This window comes from Oncorhynchus kisutch, linkage group LG5, assembly GCF_002021735.2.
Source record: "Oncorhynchus kisutch isolate 150728-3 linkage group LG5, Okis_V2, whole genome shotgun sequence".
Taxonomy (NCBI): domain Eukaryota; kingdom Metazoa; phylum Chordata; class Actinopteri; order Salmoniformes; family Salmonidae; genus Oncorhynchus; species Oncorhynchus kisutch.
This window is the reverse complement of record NC_034178.2, coordinates 36,341,860-36,362,786: the sequence shown is the minus strand read 5'-3', so window position 1 is coordinate 36,362,786 and position 20,927 is coordinate 36,341,860. Positions and strand designations below refer to the sequence as shown.

At 42.6% G+C, this 20,927-nt stretch overlaps 3 protein-coding genes across 5 annotated transcripts; 1 reads left to right on the top strand and 2 right to left on the bottom strand.

Annotated features, from left to right (window-relative positions):
* Window positions 1-359: 359 nt before the first annotated feature.
* On the top strand, window positions 360-7,918 carry LOC109890994 (ras-related protein rab7). Its single transcript, XM_020483219.2, has 6 exons — window positions 360-834; window positions 4,740-4,802; window positions 4,925-5,051; window positions 5,177-5,395; window positions 5,487-5,615; window positions 6,508-7,918. The coding sequence occupies exons 2-6, from the start codon at window positions 4,750-4,752 to the stop codon at window positions 6,601-6,603; spliced, it is 624 nt and encodes a 207-aa protein (XP_020338808.1). The 5' UTR covers window positions 360-834; window positions 4,740-4,749; the 3' UTR covers window positions 6,604-7,918.
* Window positions 7,919-8,858: 940 nt separating this feature from the next.
* hmces (5-hydroxymethylcytosine binding, ES cell specific) lies at window positions 8,859-13,226 on the bottom strand. Its single transcript, XM_020483218.2, has 7 exons — window positions 13,094-13,226; window positions 10,804-11,018; window positions 10,513-10,656; window positions 10,176-10,388; window positions 9,764-9,918; window positions 9,461-9,650; window positions 8,859-9,237 (listed from the first exon to the last, which is right to left on the bottom strand). The coding sequence occupies exons 2-7, from the start codon at window positions 10,990-10,992 to the stop codon at window positions 9,037-9,039; spliced, it is 1,092 nt and encodes a 363-aa protein (XP_020338807.1). The 5' UTR covers window positions 10,993-11,018; window positions 13,094-13,226; the 3' UTR covers window positions 8,859-9,036.
* An 834-nt stretch (window positions 13,227-14,060) lies between these two features.
* Window positions 14,061-19,867, bottom strand: LOC109890992 (transcriptional adapter 3). 3 transcript variants are annotated; one of them, XM_020483215.2, is made up of 9 exons: window positions 19,778-19,867; window positions 19,052-19,285; window positions 18,565-18,812; window positions 16,477-16,582; window positions 16,164-16,296; window positions 15,907-16,010; window positions 15,657-15,766; window positions 15,246-15,437; window positions 14,061-14,786 (listed from the first exon to the last, which is right to left on the bottom strand). In XM_020483215.2, exons 2-9 carry the CDS (start codon window positions 19,259-19,261, stop codon window positions 14,594-14,596), a joined length of 1,296 nt encoding a protein of 431 aa, XP_020338804.1. In that variant the 5' UTR covers window positions 19,262-19,285; window positions 19,778-19,867; the 3' UTR covers window positions 14,061-14,593. The 3 variants fall into 3 exon arrangements, with proteins under 3 accessions (XP_020338804.1, XP_031680852.1, XP_020338805.1); XM_031824992.1 differs by lacking the exon at window positions 19,778-19,867 and adding an exon at window positions 19,662-19,770; XM_020483216.2 differs by lacking the exon at window positions 19,778-19,867 and adding an exon at window positions 19,508-19,687.
* Window positions 19,868-20,927: the final 1,060 nt, after the last annotated feature.

The following is a 20,927-nucleotide window of genomic DNA, read 5'->3' as shown; positions in this document are numbered from 1 at the left end:
ATATCCCCCCTCTCTTGAGAGGCAGACCATGCATAAACCCCACTATGAACAGATGCCCACTTCCAACAAAAGCCCAATAGAATGCAGGATGATCCCATTTCTGACAAAGATTGAGGGGACAGATCTAGTGCATTGCTAGAACCAGGCAGGCAGTTGCATAAAGATACAGACCTCTTGGCAGATGCCTTCAGTACACAACATGATCAAATTCTAATTTTAATAACTTGCATAATGCCTATAGCTAGCTGTCTGAACAAATGTTGTTGTTGATGAAAATAATGGTCAGAGCTATCCGAGATCCTTGGGACGTCCCTAATCGAACCTCTACCCTAACCATTTTAAATTTCAACTTCAATGAGGGTAGGGACGTCCCAATGATACCTAATTGCACGGACCTGAAAATAAACCAGAATACAAAGAGGGCCGGGTTTAGGGCGTGTCTTCACGAACATCTGATGTCAAAGATCGCTGACACAGTTGTTTTGGAGGAAGTGACAAGAGACTGAAAACGAAAGAAATAGGCCCTCTTCAAGTAAACAAGCAGGGATTCCTTTCGCTTAATAATTGCTCTTACTTTGGAAACACAAGTGGCCACCTAGTAGTATTGAAAGTATATTGCGTTATAATTAAAGAGACGTGCGTCCTGACTGCAACTAACCACCACTGGTGGCACCAGCCAGTTTCCGTCCGATCTCGGCAACTAGCTAGCTATCCAGCTAGCCTAGGTTGGGGGGCAGACAGACACAATTGAATTCATCTGTTTTTCATCCAGCACGACGAAAGGCCCATTTTGACATTCTTTAATATACCATCCATTGGTTCTGGTTGATCAAGGTAAGAATTGTAGCCGATATTCTTTTTGTGCAGTAATATATATTTTTAATGTTTACCAATTAGCCTGCTAGTAAGACGAGACCAAGTACTGAGCTAGCTAACGGGTCGATTGTCCCCGCGTTGGGCACTAAAGTTAGCCACTCACTGTGCACTGTTTAAAGTCAGCTAGGTAAAGAATGGTTCTCTACTCTGTGTGTCACTCAATCTATAGTTCTGTCCCAATTTCACTGTGCAGTTAGCCAGTAAGCTAACGTTAAGTTACATGTCAAATGGCGTTGCTAGCTAGTTGGCTAATGTCTGCGTTAACAGTATGCGTCCAGAGCCATGTAACTGTTTAGTATTACGTTTCTAAATTCATGGCTCTGTACACGTATACATAGCTAAGCTATGTTCTAGCTAGCAATAACTGATATTAGCCAGCTAACTTACTAGCTAGGCCCTTCAGGGGTGAAGTTAGCTGACTAAACTTACTCAACTCCGGTTGGTTGACAACGTCATGCGCGCGCATCGATGTGGCCGGAAATTGTGTTATGATGCTGAAGTGTTATGATTCAGATAGCTGTCAACAATGACAAAAAGCTGTCCCATTCAATCTTCTGATTGATACCATGTTTTGTTTTTAGGTGTTTGACTGTCGCTAGCTAGTTAACTGTACATTTGAGACAAGCGCTCATTGTGCAAATGTATTTGTTTTCAATAAACATTTTGAGAGTAAACTAGTTTACATGTTGTCAACAATCTAAGCCAACCCTGTCTGTTTTGTCCAATAGTTGGGAACGTGTCAGTTTTGTTTCTTAAACCACCAACCCGTCTATAGAGATCCTATTAAATTAGAGTATTCTAATTATATGATACCGGCTATGTAATATAATAGTGAACATTAGCAAACAAGCAGACAGTTTATCCAGAGTTTAGCTAGAGCTGTCATGCTAGTCAATTTAGCTAACCTGGTTGGTAAAATAGCTAACGTTAGTGTTTTATGATGTGTTCATCTGTAATCATTAGGTAGGTAGCTAGCCTAGTACTATGACTGTGCTAGCAATGATTGCACGTTGGCGAGTAATATTGACGGTAACGGCAGCTTTCCCAGTTGCCTTCTGCGGGTCCGGACGAGGCATCCGGCTCTTCTTCCTCTGCGTCGTTTCCTTTTGCGAATAATCGGGATGTCTGCCCTGTGGGGTGTTTGGAGAATATCGTGTGAACGAAACGGGGAGGGACCTACCGGAATTTGTCCAATATAAATTGTTTTTGTTGCAAAACGTTTTCCATTTGAAGTAAACTGTTTCCGTTTTGCAACAGACCAAATGTTTTACTACGCAATCCGACTAATGATTAGTCTAAACGGGATCCTTGGGACATCACCCCAAAGAAGTTTACATTTTAAAATGGTTAAGGGTTAGGTAAGGGTTTTTGCTGTTCCGGGTAGCACTAAGCAATAAATCATTCTTATTGCTGTTTTCTAGATAACCATGTGACCAAACTCGCATGAATGTCATGGGTTGCAGCCAGCCAGACCACAGTCAGAGAATTGCCCTATAAATGTTAGAAATAGATTTTAAAAAAATGTAATGCTTCATTTAATGTTTCAGACTGAGGTTATTCCTATTTTGCCACCATGTATCCATCTTCCACCCTCATAATCAAGTGGTCTAATGGATCATTTGTGTAGGTCTACATCCCAGGTCTGGGTTCCTAGATGCAAGGCCCTGTGGTGCAATTTACTGACAAATTGAAAAACTAGTTCAGTTTGACTTTGCTGTACTATATTACACCAAATAACCTTATTATACCCATTTTAGTCTGTGTTAATACTGTGCTCAGGAAAATATTCACATTAGAATTTAATTGTCTGACATGCTGCAGTATTTGTTTGTGTGCTCTAAGCAAATGTAAGATTCAGTACTCAAAGCTTAGCCTAATGCAAACTGCATGGTCCAGTGTTGGCTCCCTTTGCTTTCAATAGCCCATTATTGAAATGAAAGAGCAGAGGTAGTGGATGTTGACTGTCTTTTTAAAGGTGCAACCTTTTGTTACTATTGAAGATAGTTACTCAGTGTCTCATTCTAACTGCTTGTGCAAGAACTGCAGCAATGAAAATGTCTGGCTTGTTTTGAAATTTAGGCTGCCTATGTCATCATGTTTCTGGCCCCTCCTGATGGCTTGTTTCCTTATTCCATGATCTTTATCGACCAGTCAGTCATAGGGAATCAATACTATCCTGGTGTTTTCCATGCTTGTCTGCAGATTCTTTTGGAACCAACACCATTTTACTGTGAAACCAATAATGGAACTGATACTGTATGTCGTTGCTTTTAAGGATCGGAATATAGTGATGAGGAGGAGTTCCGTGGACCCTTTGTGTCCAGAAGTAATTTAGCCATTCATTGTGGTCATTGCACTCTGTAGAGTTGCTTTTTTTTCTTGAGTTTTCTCATGTCAATTAACTTGTGACTGCTTGATTACTCATAAATAAAGTCAGATTTAGGAAGGTTAAGGGTACAAGACTGTGTACTCAGCTGGCTTTGTTGGCAAAATCACTACGTTTTCGACGCCAGTGGATCTCAAAACTGAACTTGGATCCACGTTAAGTAGCAATGATATCCTATTCAATAAAACAATCATTTGTTTCTTTCCAGCAATTTTCTTAATTACATGATTGTACAACTAGCAAAGGAGTTTTGAAGTTGAGGGTGCAGTATTTATAAAGTTTAGCAATCTTAATGATTGATTAGTAATGCCTGACGAGTTCCTATAAATTGGTGTCTGTTACGTGAACTGATTTAAGATGATTTTTGCTTTCTGAGAATAAAGTAACGTTTTATGAGCTCCTGTATGCTGCTTCTGTCTAGTCTGAACTTTCCTTACAGTTGATGTTCCACCCTCTGAATGGCACATTATATTACCGTCAATGCAGAATTCTTAAGAGGACCCTCATTGTCACGTTGTGTTGCTTGAAATAAATTTAAGTTGAAATGAAGGTTGCTTCGTTTCAATGCTAGTGTAACCATTAAGGGTGAGGCTCCTTGACAGAGAGAAGCAGTGCTAATGGTGGCTCTGCACGGCAGCCTTACTGAGCCTAAATGTTGTGAATTTGTTGTTTGGGGTAGATCTGGTGATGCTGTTAAGAGAATGTTGGTCAGTGAGAGCAAGAGATGCTTTATCAAGAAGAATAGTGTATTCCACTCTCGCTGTCTGTGGATCAAGTCTCATAACTGGCCTTCACATGTTGAAATGTTTTCTGGTTTACGTTAAGCCTACATTCCTCTCCCAAACCTGAGTCCTATACAAGTGAAAATAGAGGAACATGTTGGAGGGGAAGGCAGAGTTTTAAAAACTAGTCTGTTTGTTGTTTCTTATTTAGTGAGGGACAAACTGTACTTGGTTACATTCCCAGAACTGTTCCTACTCCGAGCATTTCAACACACACTGTGCCAGATGCCAATCGCAACTTTTTAACAGGCCGTGGTTTCACATTTGATTGACAGACAGGTGGTATAACGTTTGACCTTTGGTCTGCTGTTATGTGTGTTGATGCGTATAGCCTACATGTGTTCCTGAATGTCTCTGTGTGCGGTCATACCAGTGTCTTGTGTGTCATAATCCCCATGACTGGACAACTAGCTTTGGACCACATGACTACGGCGAGGGTGAGCTGGCAGCTGGTCAAAGTAGTCCATGGCACGAAGACGTGTTCTAGTATTTGCAGTAGTTGCCTATTATAATATTGCCTGCGTCATAGAGCATAAACAGCATTGCTGTGTGCCTGTGTTTTATAGGCTGTTTTATAGGCTGCTTTTATACTGTGTTTATCATGCTAACAATGAGGATGACCGTATGATGGTCATGTTAGCCATGCCACATGGTCAGTCCACCATTCTAATTGAGTGCGCCTTATATTTCCCCAGCTGTGGCACAATGACGTCTAGGAAGAAAGTACTACTTAAAGTCATCATCCTGGGAGACTCTGGGTGAGTGTCCTGTACCTTGCACAGCCACTTACACTTATTATCTGTTATCATAGAAGGTTACAAAATATGTGTTTACCAGTCATTCTGTCATATCTGTTGCTGACCTGAATCTATCTCGTCAGAGTTGGGAAGACCTCCCTGATGAACCAGTATGTGAATAAGAAGTTCAGTAACCAGTACAAAGCCACAATTGGAGCTGATTTCCTGACGAAAGAAGTGATGGTGGACGACAGGCTTGTCACCATGCAGGTACTGGGGAAGGGGTACTATCAAGTTGCATCACAAGTGCTGTGCTGAAGTACAGGTCAATGGGTAGGCCTGTATTGTATTGTTCTTCATAAACATGTATGCCCCTCCCCTGTGCTCTGTCACAGATCTGGGACACAGCGGGGCAGGAGAGGTTCCAGTCTCTGGGCGTGGCGTTTTACCGCGGGGCAGACTGTTGCGTGCTGGTGTTTGACGTGACCGCACCCAACACCTTCAAGACCCTAGACAGCTGGAGGGACGAGTTCCTCATACAGGCCAGCCCCCGAGACCCCGAGAACTTCCCCTTTGTGGTGCTAGGCAACAAGATTGACCTGGAGAACAGACAGGTGGATCCAGATTGTAGCGTTTGAGACCAGAGCATCTGACAGTAAGTAGCCCTTCAGAGAATGACGGCTGTTTTTTGTCTGTATCTGACAGGTGACGACTAAACGAGCACAGGCCTGGTGTCAGAGCAAGAACAACATCCCCTACTTCGAGACCAGCGCAAAGGAGGCCATCAACGTTGAACAGGCTTTCCAGACTATTGCACGCAATGCTCTTAAACAGGTAGGGGGTCAGAAGGGAGCTTATGAGAGCTTAGCTGAATGCCGTGTGTGTATTGACAGTATTTTTATATATATATATATATATATATGTTTTTATTGAGGAACACAGTACCAATAAAGTAAAATAAAAGAACAACAAAAAATAACTGTCAGTTACAGTGAACATCATACCTTCATCATATTAGTTACATTGACGTCTTTGAATTAGACCTACAAAACCCATTTTCCCCAGTATTCCTGACCTCTCTCCTCTTGTGTTCTTAAAGCAAAGGTCATATGCTCCATGTGGTGTATTTCTTTTACAATGTCTATCCATTGTGTCACTGTGGGAGGGTCTTTTTGTAGCCATTTCCTAGTGACAGTAGGACCTTTAAGAGGTACTTTTCTCTATTGTGTAAGTTATCAAAGAAGTACAAAGAAATGAATGTTTGTTCTATGTCAAATCCTGTTATTTTTCCAATGTTAGATCTTATTTCTCCACAGTAAGTTTCGATTGCGGGGCAGGTCCAAAAGATATGAGTGATCCACCCTCAATAGACCGCATTCTCTCCAAAAAGGATGTCGGGAGCCAGTCTATTTTGACTTCAGTTTAGGTGTTATGAAGAAACGTATAACATTCTTCCAACAGAATTCTCTCCATGACCTTGAGTTGGTGGAGCTTTGTTGAGTCTCTAATATGTTCAACCATGTTTCATCAGTTATTTCAATGAAAAGTTCCTCCCATTTCTTTTTAATATAGTTTGTAGAATGTTTCTTTGAGGATTGAATACCCAAGTAGATTTGAAATAGTTTTTTTGTTACTCCCCAAGTTGTTGTATTGACGTCTTTATTTCCATGCACGTTGGAAGCCACACAAAAAGCTTAACGTCATCTCGTCTTTTTCTCCCTTTTAGGAGACAGAGGTGGAGTTGTACAATGAGTTCCCTGAACCGATAAAGCTGGACAGGAACGAACGTTCCAAGCCATCAGCGGAGGCCTGCAGCTGCTGAGGTCCTAGCAGACTTACTGTCGGCCCTGCTACCCTGTCTTGCCTTGTCTAACCCCTATGCCTCACTGTGTGCTCCCCTTTGCCCAATATTATCACTGGCCTTCGTAGATGCGAGTCCCGCTCGAAAAGTATACCGTACACACATGCTGCACTCACACCCCAGTGTACACATCACACACTTACTCTCAAGATAAGTCTCCAAGCCCAAAGAACACCCAGATGGATATTAGAGCATTTATTAACCCGATATCTGCTTAGTATTACCCCCTTAACTGTCTCATGACGCAAATACCTTTTTTTATAGACACCATTGTTTCCATGGCACCACCCAACCTCACACACATGCATACATACAGAAATAAAATCCTATGAGATTTATAAAGGGGGGGTTAGTTCCAGTGGTAAAGGAGGTTGTGAAGGATCAGAATGATGAATTTATATGTGTGTGTGTGTGTCATGCCAATGTACTGCCCAAAGATACATGTGTTAATTGTCTTGGATGTGAACTAGCAAGTCCAACATACGAGTGTGTTGTTCAAGGCATTTTTTTTGCACTTTGTCATGTAGACTAATTAAAATCCTGTTTGACACCTCATTTTGGAGCCACAATAAAAAACAAACGTTTTAAGTCGAGTCTGAAGAGGCAGTGTGGATTTTAACTCTACTGTCCCCTAACTGCCCGACACATGCTTTGTTTCTCAATTGGAAAAGTCGAGCAGCAAATTGTCAACATTCTGCGACCTGACACAAGGGGTAGAGAATCAAAGGGAGGACGTCCTATCGGATACAGCTGGGGGAGGGGACAGATATTTTTCAAGCTAATAAATATGAGTCGTTATTGCCTCATTTTTACACTGGCAACTGTTGCAAGACTTTGTGTGCAAATCTTTGTCAATTGTTTTGTGTAGGCAAAAACCATGCATGTTGTCAGTTTCCATGTCTGCTGATAGCTCAGGTGCTTGATATTTCTTTTAACTGGTCAGATCTGTCTGTATATTGTTATTACTATGTTTAGAATTTGAATTGCATCAGAGGACTGAGAACACAACTTTTTATTTAAATTATACAAAAAATACGGGGGAAATCTGTTAGCATTAATCATATTAAAGAATTGGCTTTAGCTACATTGTTTGAAAATGGTTTTGGATTTCAAGGAACTGATAAGTCATTGAATAAAGAATGTGTGTGTTTCTGCAAGGAGAACATGTAAAGCATAGGTGACTATCAAGGCTCATACTGAACAAAAATATAAACGTAACATGTAAATTGTTGGTCCAATGTTTAATGAGCTGAAATAAAAGATCCCAGAAATTTTCCATATGCAGAAAAAGCTTATTTCTCTCAATTGTTGTACACAAATTTGTTTTCATCCCTGTTCGTGAGCATTTCTCCTTTGCCAAGATTTCATTTAACCAGGCAAATCAGTTCACAAATGATTTAAAATGGCCAAATCTGGACGATGCTGGGCCAATTGTGCGCCGCCCTACAGGACTCCCCATCACGGCCCGATGTGAAACTGCCTGGCTAATCCATCCACCTGACAGGTGTGGCATATCACAAAGCTGATTAAACAGCATGATCTTTACACAGGTGCACGTTGTGCTGGGGACAAAAGGCCACAAAAATATGCAGATTTTTCACACAATGTCAGATGTCTCAAGTTGAGTGCGTGCAATTGGCATGCTGACTGCAGGAATGTCCAACAGAGCTGTTGCCAGAGATTGACATTTTAGTTTCTCTACCATAAGCCACCTTAAATGTAATTTTAGAGAACTTGGTAGTACATCCAACTGGCCTCACAACCACAGACCAAGTGAAACCACGCCAGCCCAGGACCACCACTTCCAGCTTCTTCACCTGCCCGATCGTCTGAGGGGGGGTGCTGAAGAGTATTTCTGTCTGTAATAAGTCCCTTTTGTGGGGAAATGCTCCTTCTGATTGGGTGGACCTACACCTTTCCAGCCCATCCAGGGCTGTGCCCCTACCCAGTCATGTGAAATCCATAGACTAGTGCCTAATTAATTAATTTAAATGGCCTGATTTCCTTCTATGATCTGTAACTCAATAGAATCTTTGAAATGGTTGCATGTTGGGTTTATATTTTTGTTCAGTATATAATCAATAGTATACTCTTGGGAATACATTGACAGTTTTAGTTTTGCATGGGGGCACTCTGTATTTCTATTCTTCGGTTTACTGCTCGTACATAAAATGTCAAAATTGGTCACTTTTGAAGGCGGACACATGACAGAACCATCCAAATCTGAAAAATGTTTAATAATTATCTTTAACCATTACCAGACAGACATAACAATAATCAGAAACCATTTCCTCTCTTCCACATCAATCAACACACCGCAATATCAAGACAATGAGGTCAACATTTTTCAATCTGTTCCCTTCTCTCTTCAGTCAGTCAATGTTTCTGTCCCACTCAGTTGGTCCTGGGTTTCTTATTGGCTCCCTGCAGCCACTGTTGGAGAGGTCCTGCAGTCATCAGCTGCTTCTCAGGCCTGGTCTCTCTTGTGTGCCCCTCCTGTTTGACTTCCCCAGTGTCTGACTCTTTCCTCTTTGGGTGCGTGCTGCTCTTCAGCCAGCCCATCATCATCTTACTGCTGGCTGAAGGCTTGGGCTCCTGGGGAAGGTGATGAGGGGGTAAGTGGAGGCAGGGAGGAACAAGTAGTATTGTATGGAGCCAATTATACATTTTCTCTTTAGGTTTTAAATCTAGATTTTTAGTAAATATGTGAAATGTTCAGTCTGGGACCACCTTTCTAATGATCATGAGATATTCAATGGTTGGAACACATCATCAGACATCTCAAATATGGGTATGTAGTGAGGCCAAGCTGTTGTACCTTAGCTTGAAGATCCACTGGCTGCAGGCACTCAGGGGAGTTGTTTCGAGAGTTGTTGACAAATGAGGAGACAGGGTGAAAGGTCAGTGTATTTTTGGACTGAAGCAATTTAAGGGCATCTAATGACTTGACCTCACCAAAATCCAGCCATCTTCTGACCTCCTCTTCTCCATCGAGAATCGCTGGCATCCTGTATGTCAATCACAATCATTGGTAAATCTACATCATACACAAACTCTCATAGACACAGAACATACTCAATTTACTCAAAGAGAGAGTAATGCTTGAGACTGAGGCCCTTACCGGTCATGGATGCCTTGAAGATTAGGGGATGCATCCATAGTGATCACAGTGTAGGTGTAGAGGGGATCTCCACCACTAGGGGGAGTCCAGCAGTCAAACAGTCCTGCAATGGTCAGCAACCGCCATCCTCTCCACTCATGGTCTCCTTTGTCCTCCTACACAAGAGACACACAAATAGGCAAGGTATATATGCTCAAAAGGCAATGCCCAAATTATTTCATTACTGCAGACTAAAAACAGAAAGATCACAAATGGGTCTGAATGGAGTCAAAAAGGGTGTTTTTGAGGGGGGGAGAGAAAGGGCAGCGGGTGGGGGATATCATCAGTATAATCAGACTCAAGCATCTTACTCTGAATGTCAGTTTTCTGTGTTTGCTCAGTGATGCATGGTCCATGTGTGTCAGCAGCTCACCTCTTTCTGGTCTACAGAGCCTTCCTCAGAACTGCATGTCTGTAGATCCTCCTTACAGGGTGTTCCCTCATCCTGGTCCTCTGTTTTCACATGAACGGGTCCTTGAGTCTGGGGGAAATAGATGAAGAAGGGCTGCTTGTCTTTCTCCTGCCTCCTCCATTCATAAAAGCCATCAGCCAGGATGACACAGCGCTGTCCTTTCAACAGCGGATCCTGAAATGAAATAGTACACAAACATTCACTAATACACATGGAAACCGTTTGAGGATGCACGTTGTCCCTGTTGACAATGAGTTATGTGCATTTCATGTGGAGATTAATCAAACTCACTACACACCTTGTAGGACTTCTTCTCTAGCAGGGTCTCACTGCGACAGTTGTTGGTGCTATACTGCATCTTGTTTGGGTCATTCTCCTTGAACCAGGCAGGCACCAGGCCCCAACGCATCACTGCCAGCACACATTCATCCACTGGGGCATTCTGAGAGAAAAGGGTTGGATGGGGACCATCTGGTTAATACACAAATATTTTCCTCCAGGCAAGGCGCAAATGACGCCCCCCAAAAGAAACATCCAGCCCTCCTGGCCAGGATCAGTTGATCTGCTTCAGTTGCACAACTATACTTACCTTAACAAAATGTCTTTGGGACAACAAGACTGGGCTCAAAGACTGGGGGCTCTTGTTGTAGGAAGGTCGGTACTTATCAGAATCTCCGTCTTTCCACCTTGGCTGTCGACGCTGCCCTCCTCGGTCTCTGTACTGGGAGGCGCGGCTGACTTCATCTGCCGCCAGGGTGCATGCAGTCCTCCCGCACATCCTCAGCCCAGTAGTCCCAGTGCAGTCTGATGGAATAACAACAACATGCAGTCATGAAATGCATGCATTGGGTTTGCCAGTAGATACCGACCCTACCATTGCGCTTGTTTACACTGAGCTGAACTGGGGTCGGAACGCAATCATGGTAACATTATCTTGTCAGTGCGAGATATGGGTCGGAAAATGTACCTCAATGCAGGGATGAGATATGCCACTGTACTCCAAATTTGACCAATTTCCACAATTTTATTTAACTAGGCAAGTCACAACGATACATCGAGAAGATTTAAAAGCTGCTTGTTTTCCCAGAAAACATGCTAGCTAGCAGTAGCCACCGTGGCCATTATGGAATGGCAGTGTCAGCTAATCAGTTTTTTTGTTGTTCTGCTGTGGCTATTGCTAGCTAGTATGAGGACGGAATGGGCAGTTTCCCAGGAAAACTAGCAGTATATCAATCTTGATAGAGCAGTGTGGATAGAGGTACAATTTGCAGTACAGTGACATCCCAGGTACGTTTTCCGACCAATATCTTGTGCTGGCTCTACCTGTCTTAATGTAACCATGATTGCTTTTTGAACCTAGCCAGCAGATCCGACCTGCTTGCTTACAGATGCACTAGGGTCGGACAGGCTTCATTGGTTCAAGTTATCATTCTGAAACTTTGCACATACACTGCTGCTTTCTTGTGGACACCATCGGAATTACAACCAGAGTGATGGCTAGATTTGGGACCTTGCTGTTGCATTTCAAAGATGGTGATGTATTTTCATCTACCAGATCTATTGTGTTATATTCTCCTACATTCCTTTCACATTTCCACAAACTTCAAAGTGTTTTCTTTCAAATAGTACCAAGAATATGCATATCCTTGCTTCAGGCAGTTAGATTTGGGTGTCATTTTAGGCGAATTTAGAAAAAAAAGGGGGTTATTCCTATTTAGCTTCATGTCCACCAGATACATCAAACTCTTCACGCTCCGTCTGAAGTTATTCATTGTTAATGGAACAGTCCGCAATGCTACATTTGGGATGCCGCACTAGGCTGCGGTGCGTTCTGTGTACCGCATGCATTCAATATTTCAACTCGTGAGTTGCATTACCGTGCAGTGGTACAAATGGAAGTTCATTATGCGTGTCCCATGGCGGGGGTTGCACTATACGGAGGCCAAATTATGATGACAATTGTGTAGTTAGAGAGGAGAAGATACTGGATGAATGACTGGAAATTCATCTCTGGTAAGAATGACACAGACAATTCATCATTACTATACTTGGGTAGCCAACAGAACGCAGTACAGAATTAATACACACAGCACTTTTCAGTGTGTAATTTAGCATGCCATCACGCAGAGCAAGCTAGTGATTTGAAATCAGTACTCTATATGGGAACAACCAGTTCAATTTGTTGATGTTGCTAGAGATGAGTGGAAAGAATAGAAACAAACTAGATTCATTGTTGTAATATGCCGTTGTGCGCACCAGTCTCTTGGTAGCTCTGCCATCCTATGAAACCATTAGGTCAACAGGATAATAACTTTCATCTGTTCTAATTATTAGCTTTGGTCAAACAGAGCGAAAATGGTCTTCTCTATGCTGCAAACTGTTCTGCAACCTTGCAAGGGTCATGATGTACAGAAAATGTGGGCTAAACATTTGGCAAAAACAACATATGGCAAAATGCATGTATCTGGTGGACATATGGCATTAATCTACACAGGAAGGCTGTCAGACCCTAGTACAGCTGTAAGCAAGTGGGTTGGATCTGCTGGCTAGTTCCGACCCCAATGACAGTTCAGCTCGGTGTAAACAAATGTAACAGTAGATTCGGTATCTTCTGGAAAGCATTGGGTATGCGAACTGACAAACGAAACATTTTCCAAGGTGACTCAAGAAGCATTAACTAATAGCTAGCTATATCGATCTACCAGTAACGTGAACTATCTCTGTTAGCTTAGCTTGCTAGCTACCAAGTCAACCATGCAACTTTATTTTCAGCTAACTGCTTAGGAAGCCACGGTTCAACTTCAGATAGCTGACAAATCTTTCGATGCATGGTAAAAATGGGAGAACCAAATATTAGTATTTACATAGTGGTGATTTACCGTTGTTTGTGAAATGTCTGTTGTTTCGGACTGGACTTCGTCTCGACTTGCCAGTCACTGCAGCATAAGTCAGAGGGCGCGTTCAGATGGTTATTCTTCCTTCTGATATCGTGGCGGTTACGCAAACAAACGTTGTGCATGTCGCTACCTACTGTGATGGAATATACGATCAATCATGATCTGGGTACATCTTTTCCTTATTTTACATTGTACAGCTAGCTACATGTTCAATTATTTGGCACTTAATACACCGCAATGGGGATGGGACAAATTATCTAACATTTAAACTAAGGAATCTTTACTTTTCCAGGCAAAACCTTCTAACCTCAGCAGCACTGATAAGCTTTCACTTATTTGACCCTTTCCTACTGATCAACGTTTTGGCCTCAATGACTCTTCCTCCCTTCACATTTCTTAAATATCTATGGACATATATTAGGACCCCAGTGATGACTCCCCTCAACCTAGAATAAGCACCTGGGACATGGCTTTTCATATTATTCCAATTAATAATGAAGCATTTTCAGAATCTTCTCTTGATGACCCTGGTTACCACAAAATATGAACAATCTACCATTTCCAATGAACTGAGCTAATTTGACTTCACCCACCTCTTTCTCTACAGCATTGGTTAGTCAGATGGAGTGTAAATGAGGACCTGTGGTCTCAAACACCATCACCACTTTCCATTCCAACACATTACTCTTGCTTCCTACATGCTTTCTTTACTATACACTCTACTGCTTTCTGTATCATGGTCTCTCTTCTGTCTTTCCACTACTGACCATTCCACTCCTTGACCCTCATCTTCCCACTCCATACCATCAGAACCAACACTCATATTGTTCGCATTCCAGCACAACTGTTGCTTCGCCAACCTTCTCTCCATTTCATCATGACCAGTTGAGTTGGTTAAACGTTTTGCAACGTTATATAGTGTGAAAGTAAATTGCACATCACATTGATATTCCCTCACAACCCTTTTCCTGATATTTATTTTTTCACACATTACGTTTTAGTTTTTCCATACTACGGATACACTATAAACGTTAAATAAAATGTAAACAAAATCAACAACAGAACTTGGAAAACGCCAGTGGAAAACAATACTAATTAGTCTCAGAAAACAAATGCCAGTAATGCACACAGAGTACCACATGAAATCATCATAAGCTCCTCTGGTGAGGATGGTCAAACAGTGAATACAGTGCACTGAAAGTTTAGTTAACATACTCATACAAGAATACACAAATTATCAAAAAATGCATGCCTCCATTTTCAACAACTATGACAATCATGCTACATCATTGCAGGTATTCACTGTACTTCCATTGGATAGTTATATAGAGTAAGAAAACGTGATAAAATGCTTATGGCCACTAGAGCATGGAAGCATATGACCAGACACACACACACACACACACACACATATACAACAGTATATACTCATTGGCAGACTGAAACTACCCCTTCCCACACCCACCCTAAATGATTGCCCCTCTACCCATCCAGCAGCTTGAGGATGCTGTCTCTTTCCTTCAGTGCTTTCCATGCCTGATCCTTCTCCTTCTTTGTCGGTGTGCGTTTCTTCTGCCTGGCAGCCATAATGCGACGGAAGCCCTCCATGACCTCATTATCAGACACCCGGACCCTCTGCCGCAACTCCTGCTTCCGCATCTCCTCCTTTGCCAGGCTGTAAAGGAGGACGGTGAAGGGACGGTTAAAGTCTATGAGGCGTGTTGTGAATAATAGCCAAATCCAGTACTAGTTTTTGATGAGTGTTCAGGTACTGCACATGTGATGAGGTGAAGCAACTGGGCCTTCTATAAGTGCAACTCATTATCATCAACGTAAGAACATCCCTCCTTTTAGGTCTTAAACCAGGGGTGTCAAAAGTGCCTGCTGGTTTTGGGGATTTTCCTTTCAATTAAGACCTAGACAACCAAGTGAGTTGAGTTCCTTACTAATCAGTGACCTTAATTCATCAATCAAGTCCAAGGGAGGAGTGAAAACCCGCAGACACTCGGCCCTCCGTGGAATGAGTTTGACACATTTCTTAAAGTCATCAGACAGTTCTTTAGGACCTTAAATCAACCTTATTGCTCATGTACATTTTACATTTCTCCCCTGCACTTTTCTCTCGTTCTCTCACCGGAGTAACTCCTGCTTACGGGATCTGTTGTGGGCACTCAGGGCTTTGAGTTCAGCCTGTCTCTTGTGGAGCTCAGCGAGCACCTCATCCTCTGAGTCTCCGCCTGCTCCGGGTCGCTCCTCAGAATCCAGCAGCCCCTGAGACATCAGCTCCTCCTTAATCCGTGCCTCAAGAGAGCGCGTGTGAGGAACACTAGGAAATAGGGAGAGTGGGAAAGTCAGCAGAAAGAAAGATCTAGTTGACCGATTGCTTCTTCTGCCACTCAGTCACTTACCAATCAGTGATTGGAATATATTGGTGTAATCTACAAAGCCTTTGTTGCTATTTAGCATTTTCCTACAGGGTATCTGTAGAGTGTATCCTACAAGGTTATAACGGGGTGATGTTAGTTTATAGAGGATATGCCTTTACCTAAAAGCTTTGCCCTGGCTGCGAGGTGAGGTCCCAGCCCCCTCGTTCCCTCCATCCTTCCCGGATATGTCAGGGATTGGAGAATCCTCCATGGGTGATATGATATTCTCCTGCAAGAAAGAAACAATACTTAAAGAATTTCAGCTCTACAGTTTCATTCTAAAGTATTCAAATCAACTAGTTATTTGCAGGGATGTATTTAAGTCATTTAGAATTGTATGCGTAAACAACAAAGCCTGAAATAGGCGACCTCGACAAGAGCCTGAAGGAGCCGCTGTGTAAGAGGACCAAAAGGACAACCATCATCTGGTGGGTCGTGCTGGGACTCTGACTTTTTTAACAGGGCATCCACATCTAAGAGAATAAAATCCCTTGTGTCAGACATAATTAAACATGATTTTTTTCATTGATGATGCTAGAGGAAGACAAAACACTACTCATTCGTGAAGGCTCATCCACTCAATACATGCTGTATGTCGTTATCCCCATCTCCTAGCGTGCCCTCACCTTTGGCGTCTAGTTCAGACAGTGGTCCCATGAGGCTTTTCTTCTTGTCGTTGGCTCGAGCACCTTCCCGCTGTTCCTCCAGCAGATCCTCCTGAGCCCATCGCTGAGAGTAGTGTTTCCCCAATGCTGGAATCTACACAATATAATCAATACAATATTATTTATCTATGTTCTCTCCTTGGGGCAATGCGTAACAGAGGATGAGTCACATTCTATCAGATAGGCTAGTAGTGCTTGGGACCTGAGAGGCCAGCTACTATAAGTTTTGTCGTGTTATGCTCATTGCCTTAAGGGGTAGGATTCAATATTGTACCTTGTAGTATTCAGCCTCATCATCCGGGGGCTTCAGGAGTTCTTCCAGAACCCGGATTTCTTCATTTGTGATGTCAGCACAGTATGGCTCTACTGATGCCCAAAATCTGGAAAACACAAGACACAAATACACTGGAAAATCTTGCATGCGGGACAATGAAAAACAGCCAAACACCGTCAGTGACATTAGAGCAGTGTTTCCCAACCCTGGTCCTCGAGTACCACCAACAGTACACATTTTTATTGTGACCCTGGACAAGCACACCTAATTCAACTTGTCAACTAATCATCAAGCCTTGAATGAGCCGGTTTCCCAAAAACATCTTAAGGCGATGGGTTCAAGAAGATGGCAGACAATGGAAAAAGGAAGAAACGAACATTAGGAATAAATATGGAGTGGGAGATTGTACAAACCTTCTGAAGGATTGTTGAAGGAGAAGATGGTGGACAAGGGAAACAGAAGAAACGTGAAATATGTCCTGAGGGAATATGGAATGGAGGATCGGACAGAACTTCTAGAAGAGCTACAGAAGGAATTGAACACGACAAGAGTGATGGTGAATCAATTGCAGTGGCAGGTGTAGTGATGACAGCTGAGAATGAGTTGAGTAGAGTAGAGGGTGGTAGAGAAGGTTGGCGACAAGTGTAAAAAGAGGGGTACATGCTCTAGTAGCTTGGAAACTGAAGTACCCGTGGTGGAGACTGCTGAGTTTGGGCCTCGTTCCAAAGATGTAAAGGATGATTCTGGTCCAGTGGGAGTGAGATTGGTGGAGAGTGGATAGTTGCAGTTTGGCTGAAGAGCAAAAGACCGTGATAAAGGAAACAAACAAAAAAGGACTAAAGTTGTTCATGAGTATAGGTTTTTGGTTGGAGTAGGGTTCACTAACAATGATGCTTTTTGCGGGATCCGTTTGAAGTATCAATGATGGTAAGGGATGCATTGGGAAAGGTGGAGTCGGTCAGAGGGACCAGAAGTGGTTTTGTTTTGATTTCTTGTGTGTCGAAAGAGCAGAAGGAAAGGGCATTAAGGATCGACAAACTATCGACTTATGAAGTGGAGAGTTTTGATTTTTGTAGCAGAGTACCTTTAAAACAGTTGTCATCTCTGGCGTCGTATTGGATGTGGAGGCCTTGTGGTTTACGAGGAGCATACCAGGAGTAGTTGGAACACGCCGGCTGAACCATGCAGTGGATGGGGATTAAAGAAGAAAGCCTTTCAGTATTATTAGTGTTTGAGGAAGAGTATCTCCCTTCAAATGTGAAGATGGTATATGTTAGATATGCGGTGAGAGCTTTTGTGTCCAAGCTGGTGTTTTGCCAGAATTGCGAAAGGTATGGACATGTATCAAGTGTGTGTCGAAGGAATGTTGTTGAAGAATCTGAGAGTGTACGATGTTATTGTGATGGCAACCATCTTCCAAATTCCCCAGAGTGCCTGGTTAAGGTAAAGGAGTATGAAGTGGCAAGGGTCAGGGCTATTCAGCAGGTCTCCTACACAGAGGCACGTGAAATAGTTGAAGGAGCGAAGGGAGCTGAAGATATAGCGGTGGATGCTCCGCAGACTGTGGAGATTCAGTGCTGTTCAACAGTTGAGGGAAACTGATATGCTGATTGTGAAGAAGGTTGAGCAGCTTTTAGCAGGTATGGTGTTTATCAGGCAATTGATTAATTGCACTGCATAAATGAAAAAGTCCAAGAAACTGCTGCTGAAAGGTTTTGGGGTTCCAGGATTTCACTGCCGAAACATTGCAAAGAATACTGTCCAACTATGCTCTTCCTTCCCAGGCCCCAGAGCCTGTAGGGTTGGGCTTTGGCAGTTGAATCTGAATAAAGGTGTACATTGTGTTTAGTTTATTTTGTTCAGATTTATTTTGTTAATTATTTGGGCTGATATACAGCCAAAACAGTAGGTGGCGGCAATACACCAATAGGTGTAGTTTCCCATAACACTTTAAAGAAGAAGAAGCAGCCCTCAATGAGCTGTTTGTCCAGGGCTACAACAAAAAGGTCTACTGTTGAGGATATGAGGACCAGGGTTGTGAAACACTGCCTTAGAGCACTGTTTGTGTGAGATGTGTTTGTCACCGACCTGTTGGGGGCATCATTCTTAGGATTACGGGGAATGTCCTGTGGATCCTCACTTAACTCGTACTCCTGGACTTTGGGCTGCAGATTTTTGGATTTAGGTCGTCCAGGACCAGGCCCAGGCCCGTGACTGCCCTTTCCATCGAGTTTCTGCTTCTTCGGTTTGTGACGTGATGAGGCTGAGAGGTCTGCGTCCTTTCCCAGCTTCAGAAATCGCTTGTCCCCTTTCTTATCCTGCCAGTCTGTGAGGATCTGAGAAAAATAGGTACCAGTCACCAACAAAACGTAATTATCAAATAAGGATGACACAAGTATCACTTGTAGTGCCAGAAACACTATGGCAGCAAAATATCTTGCCTGTCCAACATTACAGATGGGCGTGTAGCAGCAGCAGGTAGAGTAAGGAGGCAACTCAGGCTGTCCAATGACATAAAAGCTGCTCAACTGTTTAATGACAACATTTGAGATGTGCTCACTGACTCCTGCCTTACCTGCCTCTGTTCTTCCAGAGCTCTGAGACGGCGGCTAGCAGAGGACAGGAGAGTCTCCAGCTCCAGCTGCAGTGTGTCCAGCTCCTCAATACCGATGCCATCGTCCTCTGAGCGCCCGAGCACGGCAGTGTAGCGGGGGCACACCTTGACATGCTCTACTGGCTTAAAGTCATAGTACTTTAGAGGCGGGCAGTCCTTCAACTCACTCATCTTGATGGTTAGAGTGGGCTATGTCTATGTGGAGGAGAGATCAAGTGCACCATTGGTCATACAAAAATGAACAGACATCATGAAACAAAGTCAATTCTCACTCACACACACACACACACACACACACTTGATTCAACTATTAAAGTCAGGGCTGGTTGAATCAGATGGGTGGCACTGCGCTGGAACTAAAGTGGCAGGATTAGAAGAAAACTATCTGATGCATTCTTTATCTGTCAATAAAGCAACCTTGGACCACTGCTCTGGAAAGGCTCCTCATATTAGTTTCAAGAACGGGGAACAACGTGGGTGATTTCCATTGAAGATAACGTGAACGTTAGCTAGCTTGCTGGCTTTAACACAGTATGCGCTGAATGACCGGTGCGTCGGAAACTAAACTGACCATTCACAATATCAATCAGAACCCCCAATGCAGCTGGACAAGACAGTGGTTTAATTACAAATGCACCATGTAAATTGGCTTAATTTTGAATATTAACACAACACTATTTAACTTACCTCTGACCCGTAGACTGGCATCCATCATTGACTGAACCATCTACGGAAGAAGGGGGGTAAGAGTTTTCAGGAACATAGATTTGTGTTCAATTTTGAAAACTTGTAAATCGTTTTTCTGAGTGTTAAATTATCTTCAATTGTTATTAATATTTTTGTTTCACTAATAACCAAGTAAAGAATAAAGAATGTCAGAGACACTAAATTGTAGAATGGTATCTCCGGTAAAAACATATATTTAAAAAAATATATCATATTTGGGGATGTGTATTTACAGTAATGCGAATCAAACGAATATTAAGGATCTAAATATTTGTATTTGTCACTCATGTTTATGAAGTTCTATGTGTAATAATACAATAGTTCTTAATACAATTATTATTAAAAAAGATCACTTGGCCTAAATTCTTATTTTATTTAACTCCCCCACAGTGAGGCCAACAAATGGATGCGTCCAAAGACGTTCAGAGCCCAGAAAGATGGTCGCAGCGACCACAAGGTGTGCACTAGTTACTGCAGCTACAAAGTCGAAATTGGCTATAGTAAAATTCATGAAAACATACATTTGCTGTTTGGTCATAATTTAAGGTTAGGATTAGTCATGAAGTTAGCAGGGTGGTTAGATTTAAAATCAGATTTTAAGAAGAGACATTTTAGAAAAAGGCGGGGTTTATGACTTTGTGGCGGTGGTAACTAGTGACGACCAGACCGAAATCCAATGAAAACGCTCTATCAAAGATTATCTATTTTATTGACAAAATGGTCGATTGACCGCTCAAACAATGGAAATAGAGGCCAAAGGCGGCCGGTAGCCAGTTGATCCGCCCCGCACCATTCGTCCTCATCATTCAGATTATTCAAATTCAATCATGAAGTGTTTAGAGAGTGATTTAGAAGGACAATAGAGCGCTGAGTACCATGCCATTAGTGAGGGCCGTAGACCACCATCCACGCCACTAATTTGCACAGTTTTGGATGGGATTACCATGAACTGTCAAAGGGAATTTGAATGCAGTCATGACTTGTGACTGCTGGTGTGGCGGTAATATGGTCACTGCAACAGCCCTATGATCATTGGTTGTTATTAGGTAACATGTTTATTGTTAGCATGAGTGCTTCTTGTGATACTATGTAATACATGGTTATTAGATAC

What these genes read in the sequence shown, in the direction of transcription:
- LOC109890994 (XM_020483219.2), top strand. Translation starts at nt 4,750, where the DNA reads ATGACGTCTAGGAAGAAAGTACTACTTAAAGTCATCATCCTGGGAGAC. An exon ending in ATCATCCTGGGAGACTCTGG is followed by an intron (nt 4,803 to 4,924) that starts GTGAGTGTCCTG and finishes CTATCTCGTCAG; the next exon opens with AGTTGGGAAGACCTCCCTGA. An exon ending in TTGACCTGGAGAACAGACAG is followed by an intron (nt 5,396 to 5,486) that starts GTGGATCCAGAT and finishes TGTATCTGACAG; the next exon opens with GTGACGACTAAACGAGCACA.
- hmces (XM_020483218.2), bottom strand. Translation starts at nt 10,992, where the DNA reads ATGTGCGGGAGGACTGCATGCACCCTGGCGGCAGATGAAGTCAGCCGC. An exon ending in TAGAGAAGAAGTCCTACAAG is followed by an intron (nt 10,389 to 10,512) that starts GTGTGTAGTGAG and finishes ATTTCATTTCAG; the next exon opens with GATCCGCTGTTGAAAGGACA. An exon ending in CAGTGGATCTTCAAGCTAAG is followed by an intron (nt 9,238 to 9,460) that starts GTACAACAGCTT and finishes CACCTTCCCCAG; the next exon opens with GAGCCCAAGCCTTCAGCCAG.
- LOC109890992 (XM_020483215.2), bottom strand. Translation starts at nt 19,261, where the DNA reads ATGAGTGAGTTGAAGGACTGCCCGCCTCTAAAGTACTATGACTTTAAG. An exon ending in CTCTGGAAGAACAGAGGCAG is followed by an intron (nt 18,813 to 19,051) that starts GTAAGGCAGGAG and finishes TATTTTTCTCAG; the next exon opens with ATCCTCACAGACTGGCAGGA. An exon ending in GTCTGAACTAGACGCCAAAG is followed by an intron (nt 16,011 to 16,163) that starts GTGAGGGCACGC and finishes TTATTCTCTTAG; the next exon opens with ATGTGGATGCCCTGTTAAAA.